The sequence below is a fragment of the Cyprinodon variegatus genome, unplaced genomic scaffold, assembly GCF_000732505.1.
Source record: "Cyprinodon variegatus isolate N-32 unplaced genomic scaffold, C_variegatus-1.0 Scaffold493, whole genome shotgun sequence".
Lineage (NCBI taxonomy): Eukaryota > Metazoa > Chordata > Actinopteri > Cyprinodontiformes > Cyprinodontidae > Cyprinodon > Cyprinodon variegatus.
The window spans coordinates 374,504-395,339 of NW_015150946.1; the positions used below are offsets into that span (position 1 = coordinate 374,504).

Below are 20,836 nucleotides of genomic sequence, written 5' to 3' on the forward strand. Positions count from 1 at the left end.
GCTGGTGTATTTTATGCTCACGAAAATTAAGAAGTTTGTTTTGTTTTTTTTGACAAGTGGGGTCTAAAATACAGACTGTCAACTATTCTGAAAGCTGTTGTGTGAAAATGTTCCAATCAATGTCCTCCATTGTCTATATTGTAACAATATATTACATATTGCTACGAAAATATTGTAGTAGTAAAACCAGTGTGGTTGCGAGGGATAAAAAAAAGTAGCAAAGCAAAAATAATTATATTATACAGTCGTCATTTGTGCTTAGTTTTGCTCCTCTAAAGAAGCAGTCGCTTGTAAATTTAGCTAACGGCTTGATTAGCTCACTGCTAACTACACCAGGTGCACCGGGTTAACTGCTAACCCCATTAACATAAAATAAATACCTTTTGGTAAAAGCAACAACGGCATACATCCTAAATTCGAAGCATTTAAGGCTCTACAAATACAACTAACGCTAAAAACGCCTAAAAACACTAAATAAGGAAACACTCACCTGGGCCGTTGACTGAGACGCCATCATGCTTCTTACAGCTGTGATTCCGTTCTTGACCAAGTGGTGGCGCCCTACTCTACCCATTTGACGGATTCTCGCGAGAATAAACGGGATCCAACGCGAGGAGAATGGGGAGATCGATATAAATAAGGATTAAATATTACTGAAGTTAAATATTACAACTGAAATGACATGTTAGAAACCTATGTTGCAGGAAAGAAACATTGATTGGTCTTCCTGTGTGGAAGTTAAATATATATATTTTTATTTATCTTGTAAAGAGTGCAGATGCAGAAAAAAGTTTAACTGTTTTTCCTTCAAAATATTTATTCTTTGGTTCTCAAACCTGTGAGCTCCAATCAATATATTCTTGCTCAACACAAAAATTTCAGAGCAGCTTCAAAGTGTCCTGCATTGATAGAGAAATATGTTAATTTTGTATGAATAGATTTGGGGGATGGCTAAAAATGGATGAATAGATTGATCGTTTGATGGATTACTGAGCTTATGAAATGACAAATGAGTGGGCATATGGAAGGATGGGATGATGGATGGTGACAGCCACATGACTTGATTAAAGAGTAGATACACAAGACAGGAACATTTGTAATGGGATAGAACATCTGAAAAAAATATATATAAATATATATCTATATATATATATCTATATCTATCTATCTCTATATATCTATCTATATCTATATATCTTTGCATATTGTACTTCATAGTGATCCATAAGAGAAAGACAAAAGGAGTCCAAACAACCTTTTTTATTAGAACCATACAGCAGATATAAAGGTCTATTGCAAATCAAACACTCCCATCAGAATGGAATATGTGCTTTAACAGACAGTATGCTCTCTGCAAGAGAAATAAATTAAGATAGATAAAACAAATAGAAAGTGAAAGAAGGAAAACAATGAAACAAAGCAAGATCGTTTTCCTTTGTCACAAAATATATAATGAAAATAAGTGAAAGCAGATCATTTAACTTGCCAATTAAGAAATCGAAGGTCTAAATTTCAAAACAAAAGCAGAAAGAGTCCAGAAAAAAAAGAAGCCCAGAATAGATCTTATGCAGAAGTAAAAATTTGGTTTTACCTGAAAAAATTCCCCTTTTATCAATCACAAAGTGTAGTCTACGTATCTGAGTCTAACCATGAGCCCTTAGATAAACTTTAGTCACAATGTGGTTAAGAAAACAAATACTGTATTTAAAGCCTGCATTAAAGCCATAATAGCAGTGGATAAATAAAAGGCAGAAACAGTGGATTAACTGAAAGCATTTTAAAGAGAAAACCTTCCTCAACCTCAACCTTTATCTGAAGCAAGACTGGAGGACTAAAAGAAACTATATATTTAAGAAGACTGCAGTTTGATCACAATTATATATATAAAAAATAGATAGATATGATCAAGGCATTGCTTATAAAAATATCTGGAGGAGGTTTAATAGGTTTTTAATAAATCATTTGGGGGGGGGGGGGGGTGTAGAAAAAATAAATGTATAAGGTTAGAACAGAAATTATATTTACTTTATATAGACAATTTAACAGTATTTGGACCAATTAAAGCTGCTACATATAAAGATTAAGATTTTATTTGTTGCTGTTAGGCTTGTATTTCTAATTCAAGCTTTTGGATCAGCGCTCGTGGCTTAGACAGATTTTTAGTGGTGTTCTTGTCTATGAGATGTGACCCTTTAACAGTTGAAAAGAAAAATAAAGAAAAAATATTTTGCAAGTTTTTCTGCAAATCTGCACCAATGAATGAAAACGAAATCCCACCACCGGCGTATTTTTCTCCCCGCCACTGTACGACTACACTACGCTCCTCTTCTTTAGTCAACAACTAATGTATTATTTATTCATCTTTTATAACATGTTTTTTTTTTTGATTTCTTAAAATAAATTTCATACAAATCTATAACCCCATGTTTAGAAATCTTATTTACATTTTTTTTTATTATTAAAAGAGACTATGAACCTCTTCTCCCATCTTCACTTAAAAAGCTTAAACAGAAAAACCTGAAGGCATTTTTCACTCAATTGTTTTCAATTTATCCTCATCAGAAAGTGAGTCAGAAAACAGCATTCACCAATGTAAGAGAGAAAAAACAAACTACACCCAAAATATTTGTGAAATTGGTTCATTAATCCAAGAATCAGGTGACCAATGCAAACACAAAGAGGAGGTTTGAACTTCCTGACCCCTTCCGATCCAAAAAGGAGTCTTCAATATGCTTAATGGAACAGACTGCCATAGAACAAGTGTTTGAACCTTAGAAACAGAGCCAGAAGTGGTTTGTGAGGAAAAAACTGACAGAAACGAGAGCAGACTCTTGTTTATCAAATAAATAGCGCCCCCTGCAGGTAATCCTACCCACAACAGGGCAAGCCACTGTGGTCTTCGGTTGTAGTAGTGAGATCTGTGTTGGGTTCAGTCTGAAGAGCGAGTGGGCTTCTATGCATATCATTTGAGCCAGTGTTGCCTCGCGTACTGAATGAGTGTCAGACAGTGTTTGTGGGTCTGTTAAAGATTGCCATCCTCGGTGCAGCCGCCTCCTGCTGTGTACCGAAATTCCTGCAGGTTGGAGACGCCGTGAAAATGGACAAAAGCCCCGGCGACCACCAGGATGTGGAACAGCTGATGGGAGTGAAACTGTGACAGAGAGAGGCGAAGAATAAAAGTTGTGTTTGACAAAGCAAGGAGACACTGAAATCCTAATTCAACAGAGTAAACAGACACTCACCCAGATGTCACACTTGCCAGGGAAGAACCTCTCTGGGATGCGAGCGGCATACAAACAGGCGCCGGTGATGTAGAGCGTCGCCATGAGCAGCAGCCAGCCCATCTGACCGATAGTGGTGGCTTTGATCAGACCCTCGCTGATGACAAAGTGAAGGGTGGGAACCACGCCGCTCAGACCCAAACCCACAAACACTCCTAAGCAAAGAAACAATTTCCAAACTGAATCACCTTGGAAACGACCCGATTACATCCATGGACACACCTTGCAGGAGCAGAACACCTTGTTTACCTGCTCTGACTGCTCTATACTGTGGCGTAGAGAAGAAGTCGCATTGTGATACTATGATGGCAGCCAGTCCCAGGACACACACAACAATCAGGTAGATGAAGCAGGGCTGAGGCGAACAGTAGAAGGAGTAGTACAACCAGGGGACGAAGGAGCCCATGATCAGGAAGGCAATCCCACTGTAGTCCAATCTATACAGAAAAACATAAGCCAGACATTAGAGCCTTTTCCAGCCTTTACTTGCACTGATGCAAAACATCCGACAGTTGAGTCTCTTACTTGGAAAAGATTTTGGACACGCCCTCTGAGTGACAGTAGACTGTGTGGAAGAGCCAGGAAAAGGAGAGGCAGAGGATGGCTCCGAGAAAAAACATCCCAATCACTACCTTCTCCTGGACTGGAGCCACGAAAGACATGTTGGGTCTGAACATGTACATGAGACCCAGGCAGAGGAAGAACAGGCAGCCTGCAGGAGAAAAGGGAGGATTAACGAATGAGGGGAGAGGTCCACAACAAGATCTCTAGTTCAACACTCCTTGTCTTTTAAAATGGATTCTACTTGTTTTTCATTAAAGCTATAATATTGTATATAATATATACATATATATTTTAGTATTTGAATTGAAAAGCAAAATTTGTATTTTATGCAATATGTCTGCATGTGGCTTCTACAGCAGTGACTCATGTCATGGTAGGAGCTTTCAGAAGCTTCATCAAAATATAGAATCCAATAATTTTTTTCTTCCACTCAACTTTCCGCTAATAATTACAACTCTTAAATTTGCTTCTTTAGAAATCTGTTTTTATGCCAGGTTAATGACCATCTGCTAGAAAATGTTGAACCAGCAGCTTTTCCAATTATTATTGAAACCAGAGGGTAAAGTTGCATAATCAAAAATAGTTGTTTTTTATGCAACGCTTTAATACTCTTAACAACGGAGCTTTGGGTTTTAATCAGCTGTAGGTTTCAAAGATCAAATTTCACAGAAATATTCCACTTTGCATGCGATGGATAGATGATATAAACCTTATAGTTTATGGAAATGAGCAAACATTTATAATTAAGGAAAGCATTTTTTCTGCAAATTTTAGATGCATTTCTGTTAGAAAAGAGATGCATCTAAAAGTTGCAGGAGGACTGAATAGAAGGGTACAATAAAACACATCACTAGGGGGAGAGGAGAGCTCCAGAAAGTTGTTTTGCATAAATATTGGACTAACTTGAAATCCTTGGAATATAGTCACACATGCTTTCAACTCTTTTTAGTTGGCTTGGTAGCCGTTTTATAACAAGAACTGTGTTTTGCAAACAGATTACAGAACAGGCTGTCTAAGTATGAGGATTAAAGAATAAAATAGGGGAAACTTTCTATTTCAGTCCTTATTGTGCTTTAAGCTTATTGTTTTAATGCATTCTCTGGAAACAAAGATAAGGTTCATGTTCGGATCATAGATTGAGGTTAGGATTAGAGATTGACCTAGCAGATGTGTCCAAATGTTCCCCGTCTCCGTGTGGATTCTGAAGATGCTCTTAAAGCAGGCGCGGAATGAAGGCATTGGTGGTCTGTGGCCGTGGAGCAGGAAGTCGTTGTCTTTGAGCCAATCAGGGAGCACGTCGTGAGGGATAACACGCCACCGACCCTCCCACATCTGTTTGGTGAATAAAACATGACATATTTTAATCAACTTTTTCCCCCAGAAGGCAGTTAATGAATAAGACTAAAATACTGTTTTGTGGGAAACTGGGTACAGCACAGCAAACTAAAGCTGGGTATAATATCTCCAGCGAAGGTTTCAGCATCACATTATCAGATTAGATGTTGCCCAACATAAACAAATGAAGTGAAGCATGAAATTGGAAACATGGCAGACAGAGAGAGGGGTCTCTCCCTGCATCCCTCAGATTAATTCTAGAGATTTACGAGCTGCTGGCTGTGAAAACTTTTATAGATTCACAAAACTCCATCAATATCATCTATAAGTCCGAGCACTTAGAAAAATACTGACGTCATCCAAATGTTGCCTCATTGCAACCACACTAGATGGTAAATAGATTAATAATTATCTACAGCTGCATAAAAAGCACACAATGTCCTGCTACTGTAACTAAGCAGCAATGCATTTTCAGCTCCTCTGTGTGGATTACACCAAAGAAGCAGATTAAACACCAAATTATGCTGCAACTATTGCAAGAAAATCATATTTCATTTGTTGGCCTTATTGGGTAATCTTCCATTTTGGCCAATGTCCAAATATGATCTGTTAGACCTGCCATTTACAGCCTGGAGAACCTGAAAGAAGTTTACTTTAGGGCATAAGGTCATTATAATCTTTATGGTTTTATTGGCTGTTTTTACTGTGTGGCTTTATTTAGTAAAACTACAGCCAGCATAACCAGGTAGGAGCATAGAAGAAGAAATGACATAATAAATGTTTTTCTACCTTGTGAACAAACTCTTCCATCCTCTCCATGGCGTGATGGGCTTGCAGCAACGGAGTCATTCCCATGAAGCCTTCATCGCTGATCCTCTCATCCTCGGTCTGATCCTTCTCCTCTCCCTCTCTTCCCCTTTCATCCTCTTCAGTTATCCGTTTCTCTTCCTGGCACTCTGCGGACGACTGAAAGCCAGGAAAATTATGTTATGACAATGGATTTAGGCTTTGACCTACAGAGTTTTAATATATATAGTTTCAATCAAATGTTTTCTTTTTGCTGCTGCTTCTCTTCTAACAGTGTAGTTTATTAATAAGAGGCTCAACAATCAGACGGTGTGGAATTAGTCTAAAAAATCTCTATGCACAGCTGGCTGGTGATAAACATGCAGTCATAACTAGCATATAAACAAACATTGGAACCAAACTCTGACCCATAAGTAGTAATACGCAGGCTGAAACAGCGACGCTTCATGTGGAATCAGTGGAAAATAATTCTAAGGAATGATGCATAAACGACTTTTCATAGCTTTAATCATCCAAAGCTCCCACGTCAGACGATACTTTCTTAAGAATGAAGATGAACTGAAAAATCCCCCTTCTGTTGTTCCTATCACTCCAAAGGAGGAAGGAAAATGTGGAAATTTAGGAAAAAGCAATGAGACACAGAAAGAAAAAAAGACAGTTATCAGAATTAACTGAAAACTAATCTTTTTTTTTTATTTATTTATATAAAAATCCACTGGAAAAAGCTGATTTTGTCTGTTTTTAGAAGAATGACTCCTCTAATCAAATGTACTTCTCAGTTCCTGTGGTTTATGGTTTTCTTACATCTGCCATCCATAAAGACTTATTTTAAGGCATCTGCAAAAAAAAACAAACAAAAAAAAATATGTAGGACTGAATAAACAGCTCTAAAGAGCTTTTTCATAAATTTATAGTATCAAAGACAATGTAGGGGAGGCAGGAGACGGTAATTAAGGGTGTAAGCGTAGCTGTCCATTACTTAGGCCTGTTGTTTCAGTCACCTCCTATAAATCCACACTCAAAACATTTTACATATTAGCATATCTATTTTTATTCGCAACCAAGTCTAACATGGAGCAGAATTATCTCTGGGAGCGGAGGGAGATTTTTAACATCGCTGACATCTGGACACTCGTAAATGTCTAAAGTTCTTCTTATAAAGGTTGCAGATAATAATGTTGCCAATCATTGATGCATATGCCCTCTGATTTGAGTTGGTCCATAACGCAAAATATTTATGTTGACGACATTAAACCCACTTCACATGCAACAAGTGAGTTAACCTATATTAACCTCAGGGATACAGGCCATAAGGCTTGGGAGTCACATTTCGCTTCGTTTCAAAGTATCTGCATGACCGGCCAAAGATTCGACCCACCCCCCTTGGAAGCACCAAGGTTGGCCGCTCATCAAACACACTCAGATGTTTATTCCTTACATTGAGTTGCTGTCATACTTTAGCAGAAAGCCTTTCCAATTTTTTCCCAGAATATAATTCATGGAAATTACACCTGAGACACACGGCTAAAGCTTCTAGGAAAGCTTCCTTCTTTTCCTAATATGTAAAGCACATCACTTGCACAGCGCCTTCTGACTTCACAAAATAAAACAGCCTTGATAAACATTTCATTTAAAAAAGTAAAGAATGATTTTTTTTTAAAGCCACAACACTTTACCTCACAAAACACATTTATATTAAAAATATCAGAGTTTTTTAAAAGGTTTAGGATACCATCCATCCATAAGGTCTTTAAAAAATAAAGATTAAGTCTATGGAGAGTTTAAGAGAATTTGAGCTAACTCTTCTTCTTGTGCATTGTTTCCATTAACACCACTGCCAAGTTATTTCTACTGAAGCAATATTTAGGGCGTGTGTGCGCACAGATGCTCCCAGAATGTCTGATACAGAGGTAAACGGACTTATCGGTGAAATGCAGGCACACCCTAAGCTAAATTACACAGCGCAATCATTACGCTACTCTATTAGTTTTATTTGAGTAATTTTCCATTGAGGGAGGAAGAGGAAAAGTAGGACAGGACAAAAAGTTTACACCCCTACACTAATCTAAATATTTGTTTCTGTAACAACATTATAAAGATGTTATCTTATTGAGGTTAGATGTACTTTTTTTTTTCCATGGAGGTTGATGATGTAATACTAGAAATGTATGCAAATGTTATTTTAAAACAGAGCTGGTTACCAGATGACGTGTTTACCAAAATGAGTCACACTGGTATAATCAACTTGGTAAGTTTAAGAAAGTTTTAATAAAATAAAAATAAAAAAGCAGTTTGGAGTTTCCATACATAAACATTTTCTTCACTCTCCACAGACGCATAAGCAGATAAATCTGTCTAAATTGATAAGCAGAGATCAGAAGTCTTCATTCTGAGAAGTAAATCTGGACGTTTTTCTTCAAGGTAACAGAAAAGGCGACTTCTCCTCGACCACAGAAAGCCTATATCCAGCTCCACTGAGACTCATTAGCTCCATGTTGTTCTTTCTGGTCAATCTCACCTGATTAATGACTAGTTTTATGCAAACACACCTCTAATACACTCGCATTATGAAGTTTACACTGTTCTAGAATTAAATCATGAATCAGCAGTAGAAGTATGTGATGGGAGGAAAAAATAACTTTAGGAAGCTTCAGAAAAATGCAGCTGAGGGCAGCTTTTAGGAAGCAGTGCAAGCTAACAGGAACACAGAGAGTCTGAGGGTATAACGAGCCAAAGAGGGAAGAGCTCACCCCTGCACACATTAACCTCTGGTCAGGATGGAGGGATTCACCATGTGACTTACACATGTTCACTACTGTCTTGGGATTTTAGAAAAAAGAAACCATGACCCTCAGAAACAGCATGGAGACTGGAGGAGACTTTGTTTCCCGTTTTGAGCAGGACAGAAGAATCTACATCAGACCTACTTTAATATTTTTAAGTTGGAGGACTAAAATCAGCCAATTTACTGTGTTTAATTCCTGAACAACAGGCGGGAATATGTGATTATGCAACAACACAGCTAATTTTCTATCTGTTGCATCATCGTGTTTCACCAAGTTTCAACACCTTGCAGCTAACAACAAGATCGCTGTAAGAAACAAGATCCAATATTGTTTTTATTTACTTATCTTAACAAAAACCGAGTTCTGTCAACAAACTTTTGAAAAAAGGTTCTAGTACAAGTGTTTAGGTTTAACTAAAAGGTTTTAGATAACACAACAAAACCTGAAATAAAATACAAATGGGCAGACAACGAGGTGAGTAAGTCTTTAAAAGATATGGCTACAGCTCTATTAATTACATTTTTCATCTTATTTACTAAGAGCATAAAGCTCTGGTATTATAAGTTTAACCCCATTTTTCTGTTTTGGTCACTTTGCACACTTGGAAAGTACAAATATCTACCCAATAACACGCTGTGCCATTTTTAACACCCGTTATATCCACATCCCCTTTAATCAGTGTTGTGCAACACAAATCGCTTTGAAGGACTAAAGTTTAGGGTTAGCTACTAGCAAGTTGTTTTTCAAAAAGGGGTATGTTGTAATAGTTGGATATTTCTGTTAGATTAAATAAAACAAGATTACAGGAAGCGTTTTCATAAAGCGTGCAGAGAAAAAGAGAAGTGTAACAGATAAAATGAAATGGTAAACAGGATGTGGAGTACCAGCCTTAAAGCTTCACCACAGGCACACAGACAGACATCACTCTGTAATACAAGGCTGAAATGAGGCTCTGTGATGGCTTCAGACACTCTGCCTTCTGGTGACTCCTTATGCCTTCTCGGGTGTCCGTGTCGTCTTACAGCAGGTAAAAAGGTTAAACCCTAACCCCACGGCGTCTAAAATGAACACAAGGGTTGCCTCAGAGGAAGTCTGTCTGGTACATTTAACTAATTCAGGAGTCTGCCTTCATGAGACGATATCATTAGCACTTCCCTAAGCGATGAAGCTGTTTATGGTCAAAACAAAAAGAAAACATTTATAAAGAATAAGGCCAGGACAGATGGGGGGGAAATAAAAAACACAGAAAGAAAGGACCCGACTTGAAATTTCCGGCAGAGCCAGCTTCATAATGATGCAGCCCCAATTACTATAGCAGTGTGACTCATCCTGAAGGCTGTAGAGCCTTGAAAGTGGAGCGGCTGTCGATAAGTGGAGGTGGTAAAAACCTTGGACAGAGAGGCTCCTGATCAGAGCAAACAGTTCTCATTTCAAGAAGCTGCTTGTAAAACAAACTGTACCGTAAACCTTATGTTTCAGCAACTATACCTCTATAAAAATATCTACAACCTTGTTAAGTTTCCAGGGATTTCAGTCGCATCTCTTTGTATTTTAGATATAAAAATATATATTTATACATTTAAGTTATTATACCACTTTTATTATTTATTTATTAGTTTTGTGGGGATTAGCCTTTTTAATTAACTTCTAAGGCATATTTAATGGTGACCAAGAAAAATAAGCTTCAGCAAATAAAATCTCCCTTTCAACTATAATTAACATCTTTTGCACTTTTTTTACACTTCTTGAAATAAAGTGTGCACAGACTCAGAGTTTATACGTTTCTGTAAAGAAATGATAAAGCAAAGTTATTTGAACTCTGCTGTAAACTTTAACATCACACGGCTAAAAGATTACAACAGATGAAAACAACTATAGGATTAAAAGTATCTAAAAGGAGGTACCAAAATCCTCCTTAAAACATAATTTAAAGTCATTCTCTAAATGGCTCTTTAGAAGCAATATTTTAATACAGGAGTTTCGAATATCGTCACTTCTACATTTCTGGACTTTTAAAATAAAATTTCCTTTAGTGAGAATGTGCAATGATGTTTAATTCTGTTAGCTAGCAGGTCGGCTACGTGCCTAATGAGTCCTCTTTCATTATTAACGTTAGGAGGTGAGGTCTGGTTTTGTTTTACACTCTGACCTAGTAAGCCCACACCATACCACATGCCTCTGAACAAAACCCCAAAGCCCCTGATAGCATGTTAACAGGTGCGTCCTGTACTCACCCCGTGGCGCTCGGGGCACTCTGTGGTGCTGAGGTGATTAGTTGAAGAGCCTGAGGTCGGGGGCATCTCTCCTTTCTCCCGTGGACTCATGAGACCTGCAGGTGAGCAGTTGGTGGCGTTTTCTATGAGGTTAGAGTTTCTGTGTCGCAGCACAAAGGCTGGGCCCTCGGCCCTGTTTGTCTCTCCTTCGTCCAGCTTGAAAGGCTGGACCGTCTTCTACAGTAAAACCCAAAGGATCTCAACTGGACGAGAAGACTGAGGCGTGCAGAAGGAAGCTGTGGCACAACCTGAAACATTAAAAGCTATTTCAGTGCAAGTTAAACACTAAATTAACATCTTAAATTTGAAACCAGTATTTTAATATAAACCATTGTGGATTTTTTGTGACAGATCAACACAAAATGGTGCATTGATGTGAACTTGGGAGGAAAATTAGCCGCTTTATAGAAATATCTCTGGTTGCGGCTACAGCTGAAGCTTTTGAGGTCTGTGTTTATGAGCTTTGCATAACTAGAGAAATTTTGCTTGTTTTTCAGAAAATAACTGAACCATGGTAAAACTGGATGAAGATCATCTGTAAACATCAAATTTCCTGTGTCTCCACAGATTAAAGTTTTAATGAATAAATAAACTTTTATCTAAACACTTTAATTTCAGCTCTGCCTAAAGTATATGTAAACAGGAAGCTCTCTACTAAAATAAGGAGCATTACTTTTTGTAATGCTGCCCTATAACTGCTGTGAATAAGGTTCCCTGTAACATAATACTGCCACCACCATGTTTTACTGATGGGATGAGTGTCATATGGTGTGTACGGTGTCCTAGTGGGATGGATTAACTAATAGCTTGATTTCTGCAGATAATTTTATTTAGCTTTATTAGAATAAAGGGATGTGAAAACAAATATAAATAGGTGCTAAATTGTTTAGCTTTCTACTGATGAAACATTTTTAAAACCATGCATTACTAGCTGAAAACAAACAGTTTTTTTTAGAAGAATATCACACTTTGTGAACATTGAATACCTTGACTTCTTTGAACTTGAAGATGGGTTTAAGTTCAGACTTTAAGGGACCAAGCTGGAGAGAAGCTGCACTCTGGGTAGAAATTGGAGAGGGAGAAAAAAGGTTTTAGTCCAAATTTATTCCCAAAAATATTACCATTTAAAGCCAACTTAGAAATGTGAAGACAAACCAAATACCAAATAGGGTAGAGAGCATTTATTAATGAAAGCAAACTGTGCAGACGAAAAACTCATTACTGACTTTAAATCTAAAAGATTTTTTTTTATTCTTAGCAAGTCAAACATATCACTTAGTGCATTGAGGGGCTGTATTAATAGCCTAAAGGCTGCATTTAAAGTCTGCAGAAAATTACAAGCTGCCAAGTTGCTCTTGTGGTGAGCTGTTTCACAACGACAGGCATCAAGGACAGCAACAACACATTCACATACAGGAAGTACAACTATTCCCTGGTGACGTATTGTTTTCAGTGTTAACTGTTAAGAGTCGCCATGGTAAAAAGCTGTGACCCAGTTCTAACCCATCTAAGCTTGTGAAGGGGTACAATAATTAACAGTAAACCCCTAAACTTGTGAAGAATTCTCCAAAAAGTCAATGTTTATTACACCTTTTACAGCTTACATCTAAAGCTTGGCTCTCAATCCTCACTGTAGCAATGAACAGCTTTATTTGCCCCACAACACATACAGCAGGGATTATACACTGTGGGAATAATAAGTCCTTAGGTAAACAACAGAGTTAGTTCCAAACATTACAGATCTAAAGGATAGATAAGAGAAGATAGTAACACGTACGACTGCTAGAATGTTTTACAGATGAAATGAACCTGTGATGTTATCCAATAAAAAGACTATTTAAGATTAACTGATATGTTGAAATCAAGCATCTGTGCACTCAGGGATGTCTTATCGATCTGTGCCTGTTCTTTTCCTGAGGCCCAGATGTTATCAGAAATAGCCGGTGCGCTTTACTTTGGTGGCTGCACACTCATTTCCTGTCATGATGAAAAGTTTCCCTTGAAAGCTACTTTTGATGTGTATTTTTGAAGCTGTGGTTCAGCTCCCAGGAGGATAGTGTCACATGTTCTGACTGTGAAACGCACAAATATTCAATATGAAAAGAAATACAAACTAAGTAAAAAGGTCTGCATGAGGGGAAAAGCTAAATAACAGAGGCCTAGTCAACACTTAACTAACAATTTCACTCACATTTAGCTTTCAACACACATTGTAAACTTCTGTTTAAAAAGTAATGTTATGAAACTGTTACACTGAGAAAAAGAACAGTACAGACTGGTCTGACCCCAAACAGAGATAAAAAAGGACTTATTTGATGGAACATAAGATATGGAAAGAACACAAAGCAACAACTCCTTCACACACCCAAACCATAACCGGCTTCCAAGTATCTGAACCGCCTCCCAAGTTGTTTTAGCCCTGAGACCAGCTGACACATTATGTCTGTCCACAACAGGATGCAGAATGAGTCATCCAACAGTTTGCTGCTTGGTAGCGATGATCACAGAGGCTCCCAGACGAGCAACCAGCTTGACTTTTTCACTGCCAATGCCCCATTTAAGGATCGGTTTCATTTCTTAGATTAAGAAACAGTAATTTCCGTCTTTCCCTGCTGGCTGGAACAGGTCCCACTGTACCTCGAAGCTAAGACCAAATATTTTCTTTCTACTGCTCATACATAATGTAAATAAACCATATTATTTTTTCATAAACATTCATAAAGTTTAAAAGGTAACCCATTCAGTCATACTTGAGGCATAAATCGCCATAATTTTAATAATTAAAAGCAGGCAAACATAAATAGTTAATCAAATTTATAAATTAAAAGCATTTTTAAACTGCATTACAAAATTAACATTAAAACATAATGAAGCTTAAGCTTAACATTACTTCTAGTGAGGAGGTTTGAGGTGAAAACTTACTGCATAACAAACATGGATGATATTGCAGCCCTGAAATGTCTAAATAAACCTAAATCTTAAGCTTATTTCAATACAAAGAACATAGGATTGAAGAACAACACAGGTATTTCTGTGCAAGATGTCTCTGATTTTGCCCTTACAGTCTATTCTTAGTACTTTGTCACAAAACTAATTTTATTTGCTATGCCTGTTCCTGCTTGTTTTCTGTCTGACATACCAAATTCAAAGCATTTTGCTGCTATCCACTTAGAAGAACAGACAGGAACCCACCCCCCACTGTAACAAAGCAGTTTGAAAGCATTCAGGTTGAGCAGATCACAAAGCACTCATGTGAAATGTTGCACGCCATTGCATTACATGCTACATTTATTGCACCTAAAACTGATATATTTTTATTTAGAAAAAAATAAATCTTGATAAGCACATTTTACAAAACTTTAATATAATAACCAGCATGCATGCACACTCACATGTCATATATAGCAGCAGAGCAGCTGACACTGCAACTAAGTAATGTGGAGCCATTTACTGGTGTAGAGTAGCAACTCGCCTCAGAAATCAATCACTGTAACCAGCACCAACTTCACAGAACTTAAATGAAAAACTGTTGAAAACTGAATAAAAGGATCAATACAGAATGATTTGTACTTCTATTTCCCATGTAGGAAAATAAACTCGCTGTGAAGAGATCACAGCTGAAGAAAATGGGATATAAAACACAGAAAAATAGTTAAGGTCTCTTCTGCCTCAACATTTAAGTGCAGTTGGAAATTAAGAGTGTCAGGCAGCAATCATTTACTTGAAAATATGCATTAGTAAGAAATAAGCCTACAGAAGGCAAACCAAGTCATAACAACCTTGCAAAAATGTTTGAGCTAACAAATGAGTCATGTAAGAAAAAAAGAGGAAGTTTGGCAAACAGAAGTAGGTCAAATATTTACATGGGCATAAAAAAAAAAAATGGAGAAAACGTAAATAACAGGAACAGTTTTACAACAAATTCACAGCTTTAACTTTGCTGGATGGCAGCAGGAAAATGTAGGTTCTCTGTAATGACACACAAACATGTAGGTCACAGACAATTTGAAAGTAAGGGTTGTTTTCTTTACTCTCACTCAGTAGGAAGTTAATGTGGGACAAAGGTCAAGCTGTAACACAGCAGTACTTTAGTGGCAGGTCTATGTACTGCAGATACCATAACTGTCAGATGGGCTTTTTTTACTTTTAACTAACTGGGTGATGATTAGGAATCCTTCATGTCAAATTAATTAAATATTACGATTAAAAAGAAAAAGGAAAAAGATAAAAACATAATGTAATCCAGATGTCTGTTTCAGGTGAAATTTTACCAAGCAGCAAATTACAACACCAGAATTTCCCCATTGTAGGACAATAAAGGGATTTTCTATTCTATTGAAGGTTCTCCACTAGAAGATAAACAAAGCTACAGAATACGCATCAACTTTACAGCTGAGCAGGTTTAATGAAAGAAAGAAAGATAAAAACAAAAAGTGATTCATTAAAATAACACTGGACTAAAAAAAATCATCTAAAAGCTGCAATGAATTTCAGAATTGGTATAAACCAAAGAAAAGCAAATATGGGTCACCTTTTAAACAATACATCCCAGTGACCACGGCAATTAATCTTAAATATGGAGATCTATTAAAATCGGACAAAGCATTCCCCAAAACCTGAATGCCTTTTTTGTATCCGCTTTTTTTTTTTTTTCCGTTTCTGAGTGTCCAACGGCATGAAATTTCCCCCTCCAAGTGAGCAGGCTGTATGAGTCATTTCATCAGACATGGCCTGCTGCCTGCCATTTTCTACGTCATCACTCTCTCCATCTAACACAGCCACTCACCAAAATGTGTAACACCACATACAAACATATTTCCTGGAATTTCTCTACAACATGCCCATTGCTCAGCCTTTTTTATTTACATTACAGACACAGAGGAAGAAACAAGAAGAGGTTATAGTCACCTCATTGCACATTTTTTGCTCTAATGACTATTTTCTTTAAAATATCACCAGAGTATGACGTTCTGTTTTTCCCTGTCCTGTTATTCAAGTTATACAAGCTAAACAGATGCTCAAACAACCGGCCAGCAACGCCACGTACCAAACAGGTTACACAAGCCCAACTGCTCAAATTCATCAAGATGAACTGACAATCGTCACCACCTTCTCTCCTTTTGCACTAATGTCTTGCAAGCAAGATTTTTTTTACTGTTGGAGATTTGAAGTCAAAAAGTAAAACTAAGTCATTATCACTGAGTTTATGAAGGACTGATTAACTACTGCACTAATCACAGAGCAAAGCTAATAACCAAAGAAGAACGGCAAGAACGTCAGGAACGTTAACCTCAAACTGGAAAGGTCGGACCCGCAGGTGGCTGACACAAGAAAAAACAAGCTTACAAATATGCAATGACTTCAGCTTTTATTTGCAAATTAATTTCAAAATGCAACCAAGATATTAAAAAAAAAAAACTACCAATCTGAAGGTTGGGAATTTGCAAGATTCATATTTATTTCCTAATATTGATTTTCCTATAAGACCTTTAATTAAAAGGTTTATCAAAGTTCTTCCTGTAGGTGTGCTGAAAATAATGCCAGGTCTCAGTTTGATCCACTGAGACAAAAGAGTAAAAAAAGCTCATCACAGGTTGGAGCCAAACAAGCTAAAAAAGGCTAGTTCTGATCTCTGGCTGATTGATTGCTAGATTTCTACCCAAACCGGTTACAACAACACAGGCACATTGACCTTTGCCTGTGACATAAAGCTTTCCCCATCATTAGATCATAACTTTAAATATAGATATAGATAAAAATTGTGACATCATGTTTTGGACAGTGATCTTTGAACATCCCTGATAACTGGAGCCACGGTTCTGTTGGGATTTATTACTTTGAACTCTCACAATTTCCTCCAAATAGTTCCAGTAAACTACAAATATACTACTTTGAGCCCAGTTGTTTTTTTAAAGACAAAGAGCTTTGGAGTCTAGTTAATCTGTAATGATTTTCCCCTTGCAGGGAAAAAAATTTCCACTTTGTAAATTTAAATGTTCATTTCGCCCTCTGTAAAGTTTGGCTGCTTTCAGATAAGGAAATGAAACCTACCACTGGTTAATTTGATTTTCTCGAACCCTCTTTAAAAACCCCTGTGGATTAGCTGTAACATATGCTTTGCAGACTTAATTGCCGGTTCTGGTCATTATGCTTTTTGCTGTGTGTTCCTGTGGTTGGGGCTTTCAGACAGGCCTTCCTTAAATGCAGTGATCTAAACCTGCTGCTTAAAGCCACATGAATAGTTTGACTGTTCAATATGACCGAGACACAAGCAGTTAAACACAGGGAACAGAGAAACTTCCAACCAAACTATAATATTACCAAAAAATCCCATTTCAACCTCTTTCCACACAAAGCTGCAGCTGTGGTTGGTTATCACCAATGATGGCTAGTTTTGGCCTAAATTTAACTGAACCCTCTTGTGGGTGGGGTTAATCTTTCAAGTAAAAGAATGCTGTATAATTTAAGTGCAGCACCGACTAGTTTCTACAGAGCAAAGTGGGTGTCCCCTGGTGTCCTGATACAGCAGGAACATTCTCATCCAGCTGCCAGGAGTCTTATGATTGAGAGCTAAACAAAGAGGGACAGTGTGACGCGCGCATCAAACACAAAAACACACTCGTTCTCTGTCTCCCTCGACACAAAGCACAGTTATTACCAGAAATAGACTTCTGATAGGCATAGGTAAGAGGGTGGAAATGTTTTAAGGAGTTTGGACAAAAAGAGCAGCTCTAACCTACTAGAAAAGAAAAAAGAAAATTAATAGAGAAGTTTTCCAATAATTTCCTCCCTCTGTTGGAGTCTATTAAGTATATTTCTTTATTTTAATACACAACTCCCTTTTTTTAAATAGTTAGTATACACAATCTTTGATTAAAAAACAAAAATGGATTTAAGGAAAAACTGTAAATACCAACATGTATGAGATTTGGTCTCACATTTAGTAATAATAATCTTAATATCAAATTAATTTCACTAGAGATGATGAACTTTAAACAACTTATGGCCACAGAAATGAAGTAATTCTAATCACATAAGGCATTTATGAATTTTTTTTGTAGCGCAAATTATTTTAAATACCTTTACTCTTTTCAAACACTGAGTACCTGGTATAAAGCGAACACATAAGGTGTTACTAGCTATAAATTACTATTTATAGCTAATTAAAAAAACAACTTCAACTCAGCATGAAACCAAACCACTACTGACAGAGACAGCACGAAACAGCAGACCACAGCAAGGTTGGTGATCTGTCCCACCTCCTGGTGTAAAAGCCAAATGAAGTAGCTTCAAAGCACTAGGCGGTAATCCAAAAGTGGGTCAAATGAAAATAAGTGGTCTCAAGATAAAAAGAACATAAAGCTATTAAAAATAAATATTTCTTTTATGTGTGCAGAGTGAAACTCAGTAAACCCACAATATTAAGAAGATTTTAAGAGAACCTAATTATGGGTTTTCTACATCCTAACAAGAGGGTGAAATTTAGTGTCTGAATTAGCTCCCCCAGTGTTTTCGAATATGAAAACGTTTGTTGATTAATAGATTTTCTAATTAACATGAAACACTATGAAATATCAGGATATAGTTTTCAATCAGAAAAATTAACCAGATATCGATTAACACATTCAAAATTGTGTTTTATGCAATACCCAAAGTATATAGCTGTTATATGTTTTAATTACTAAGTGTTAGCAAATAACACATAAAAAAATATTTAAAACATTGTAGATTAAAATCAATCCAATTCAATCATTTAACCTCTAAAGGTGTCTATGGGTTAAGATGATTACTGTACCAGTGGATAAAGTATTAAACTTATAATAAGCTTATTCATCTAGGCTTATGCAAGTGTTGTGTCTGTATACAGTCATTTACACCACATCAGATTTTTAAGGGTAAATCTGTTTAAACAAAAGGCAAAAACACTCAAAGAGCTAAAAATTTTAGCATTGTTGGGGGCAAGAAATAAAAGTGTAAAAGATCAGTAGTGTATAAAAAATAAACAGCAGCTATTCTTCATAGTAATGGATCAAGTATTCTTTGAGCTATTTTTATCTGTTCTCCTGGCTTGCACGCTTTAAAGGACTGACACCGTTACATATCAACTTCACTAGAAAGCTTTACTTTATAATACAAAAAAAACAGTGACTTTGAGGATAGGATCGCATCATCATGATAGCATCATTACATTTACTAAAAAATGTTGGTGTTTTGTGTCAACAATCCTTCAACAACACATAAATCACTACAGAACTCAAAATGTTGCAGCGGTCCATATTTTTAACTTGCATGTTCTGGCGCATTTCTCTTATGTGTCTCTATTTCTATTATTTCTTTTCTGCAAAAATGTCCATAGCTGTATAATGGTTATTTATTCTCCAGGTGCACATTTTTTTATACTGTTGAAACACTTTTCAGTGCAGTATTTTATTGTTTATCTTTTAACTCTTCACTATTATGTTATTCTTATTCATTTTTCTAAGGTCCATATTTGTGTGACCATTTCTTCCCTATAATCTTTTTGCTGCTGTAAACACCAGAACTTCCCATTGATGGACAATAAAGGGAGTTTCTATTCTACTCTGTGTAACATACTGTCTGTTTAGATGCATATCATCCTAGCTTATAGTAGTGATGTATTTTAAAATAAAACTATTAAAACAAAATACCGTTATATCCTCAGTATTGCCTGCCACCCACTTTTGCAGACTTAAGTAAACATGAAACATGTATGGAAACAAGAATGAAGCTTGCATATACAAATTAAATCAGCTGCTTCATGTCACTTAGTAACTCAACTTTGACTACAAAAGAATAGAAAATTATTGTATTTTGTAAAAAAACACCAAAATGAGGGAATAAATCAATAGTCAGAGCTCATAGTCCTCAGGAATCAACACTGCAGAGCAAGACAAAGAAAAGCCAAACTCCAGCCAGTCTACCTTCCACTGACAGCACAAACTTTTACCTATTTAATCAAAAGACATCGACAAAAATACGTTTTTTTCTTAGCATATCCTATCACAAAAAATAAAATAAAAAATGTGTATATATATGTCTCAAATAAAATAAATAATGCAGCGGACATATTGCAGCTCTTCGTCAGGCTTCGATGATGGTTTGTTTACACCGAGCTAGCGAGCTGGCTAGTCCGCTATCAGCAGCTGCCACGTCCAAGAAAAGCGAAAAAAACTATTCTAGACAAGCGGCATTTTTGTTGACAGCCACCCTCACCCCACTCTACGACTTTCAACATGCCAAAAAATATATTAAAACGCCCAACTATGTCTCGTAAAGACAAAGAAAGGCTGGGCTAGCAGCGTTTAACTCCTGTTGTTTTGACAGACAGAATTAGCTGGATAGCTAAGCTGCTACCCAGGGAAACGCTAACCGTTAAATTAAGGAAAGTAAAGGGGGATATTCAACAGCTTTTAATAAAACAGAACAACAACACCGATAACAAACTATGAAAAACGTGATTGTTAATATTCACCTGCTCCGAATGTGCGAGGAGGTATCAGTGCTCTGGGTGATGTTAAATAGTTGACAGAGTTGTAACTGCCACCCAGCACCTCTCCAGCCCGAACGCTTACTAAACGAGCTCTCTCCCAGAGCACACACTCACCTACAGAAGGGAGGCGCCTAATCGTTGACGTTGCTCGCATGACCACAAAATATCCAATCGGATCCCTCGGTGTAAAAACTAACCAATCAGCGACGACCAGGAACAAGTATTTCTTGTTCTATTGTAGTTTTTCACCAAAGCTTCTTGTAAAGGCAGAAAATCAAA

General features: G+C 36.9%; 1 protein-coding gene across 1 annotated transcript; it reads right to left on the reverse strand.

Annotated features, from left to right (window-relative positions):
• Positions 1 to 1,245: 1,245 nt before the first annotated feature.
• LOC107094612 (adiponectin receptor protein 2-like) lies at positions 1,246 to 20,662 on the reverse strand. The gene is made up of 9 exons (XM_015390345.1): positions 20,540 to 20,662; positions 12,033 to 12,104; positions 11,008 to 11,294; positions 5,970 to 6,146; positions 5,006 to 5,177; positions 3,807 to 3,993; positions 3,531 to 3,718; positions 3,243 to 3,436; positions 1,246 to 3,151 (listed from the first exon to the last, which is right to left on the reverse strand). Exons 3-9 carry the CDS (start codon positions 11,095 to 11,097, stop codon positions 3,023 to 3,025), a joined length of 1,137 nt encoding a protein of 378 aa, XP_015245831.1. The 5' UTR covers positions 11,098 to 11,294; positions 12,033 to 12,104; positions 20,540 to 20,662; the 3' UTR covers positions 1,246 to 3,022.
• Between the last annotated feature and the right edge of the window lie 174 nt (positions 20,663 to 20,836).

Bases quoted from the DNA above. Each gene is read 5' to 3' on its own strand.
- LOC107094612 (XM_015390345.1), bottom strand. From the start codon at position 11,097: ATGAGTCCACGGGAGAAAGGAGAGATGCCCCCGACCTCAGGCTCTTCA. The intron at 3,719-3,806 runs GTAAGAGACTCA...TTTTCTGTATAG, and splicing joins GTGTCCAAAATCTTTTCCAA to ATTGGACTACAGTGGGATTG. The intron at 3,152-3,242 runs GTGAGTGTCTGT...TCTCTGTCACAG, and splicing joins CTGGCAAGTGTGACATCTGG to TTTCACTCCCATCAGCTGTT.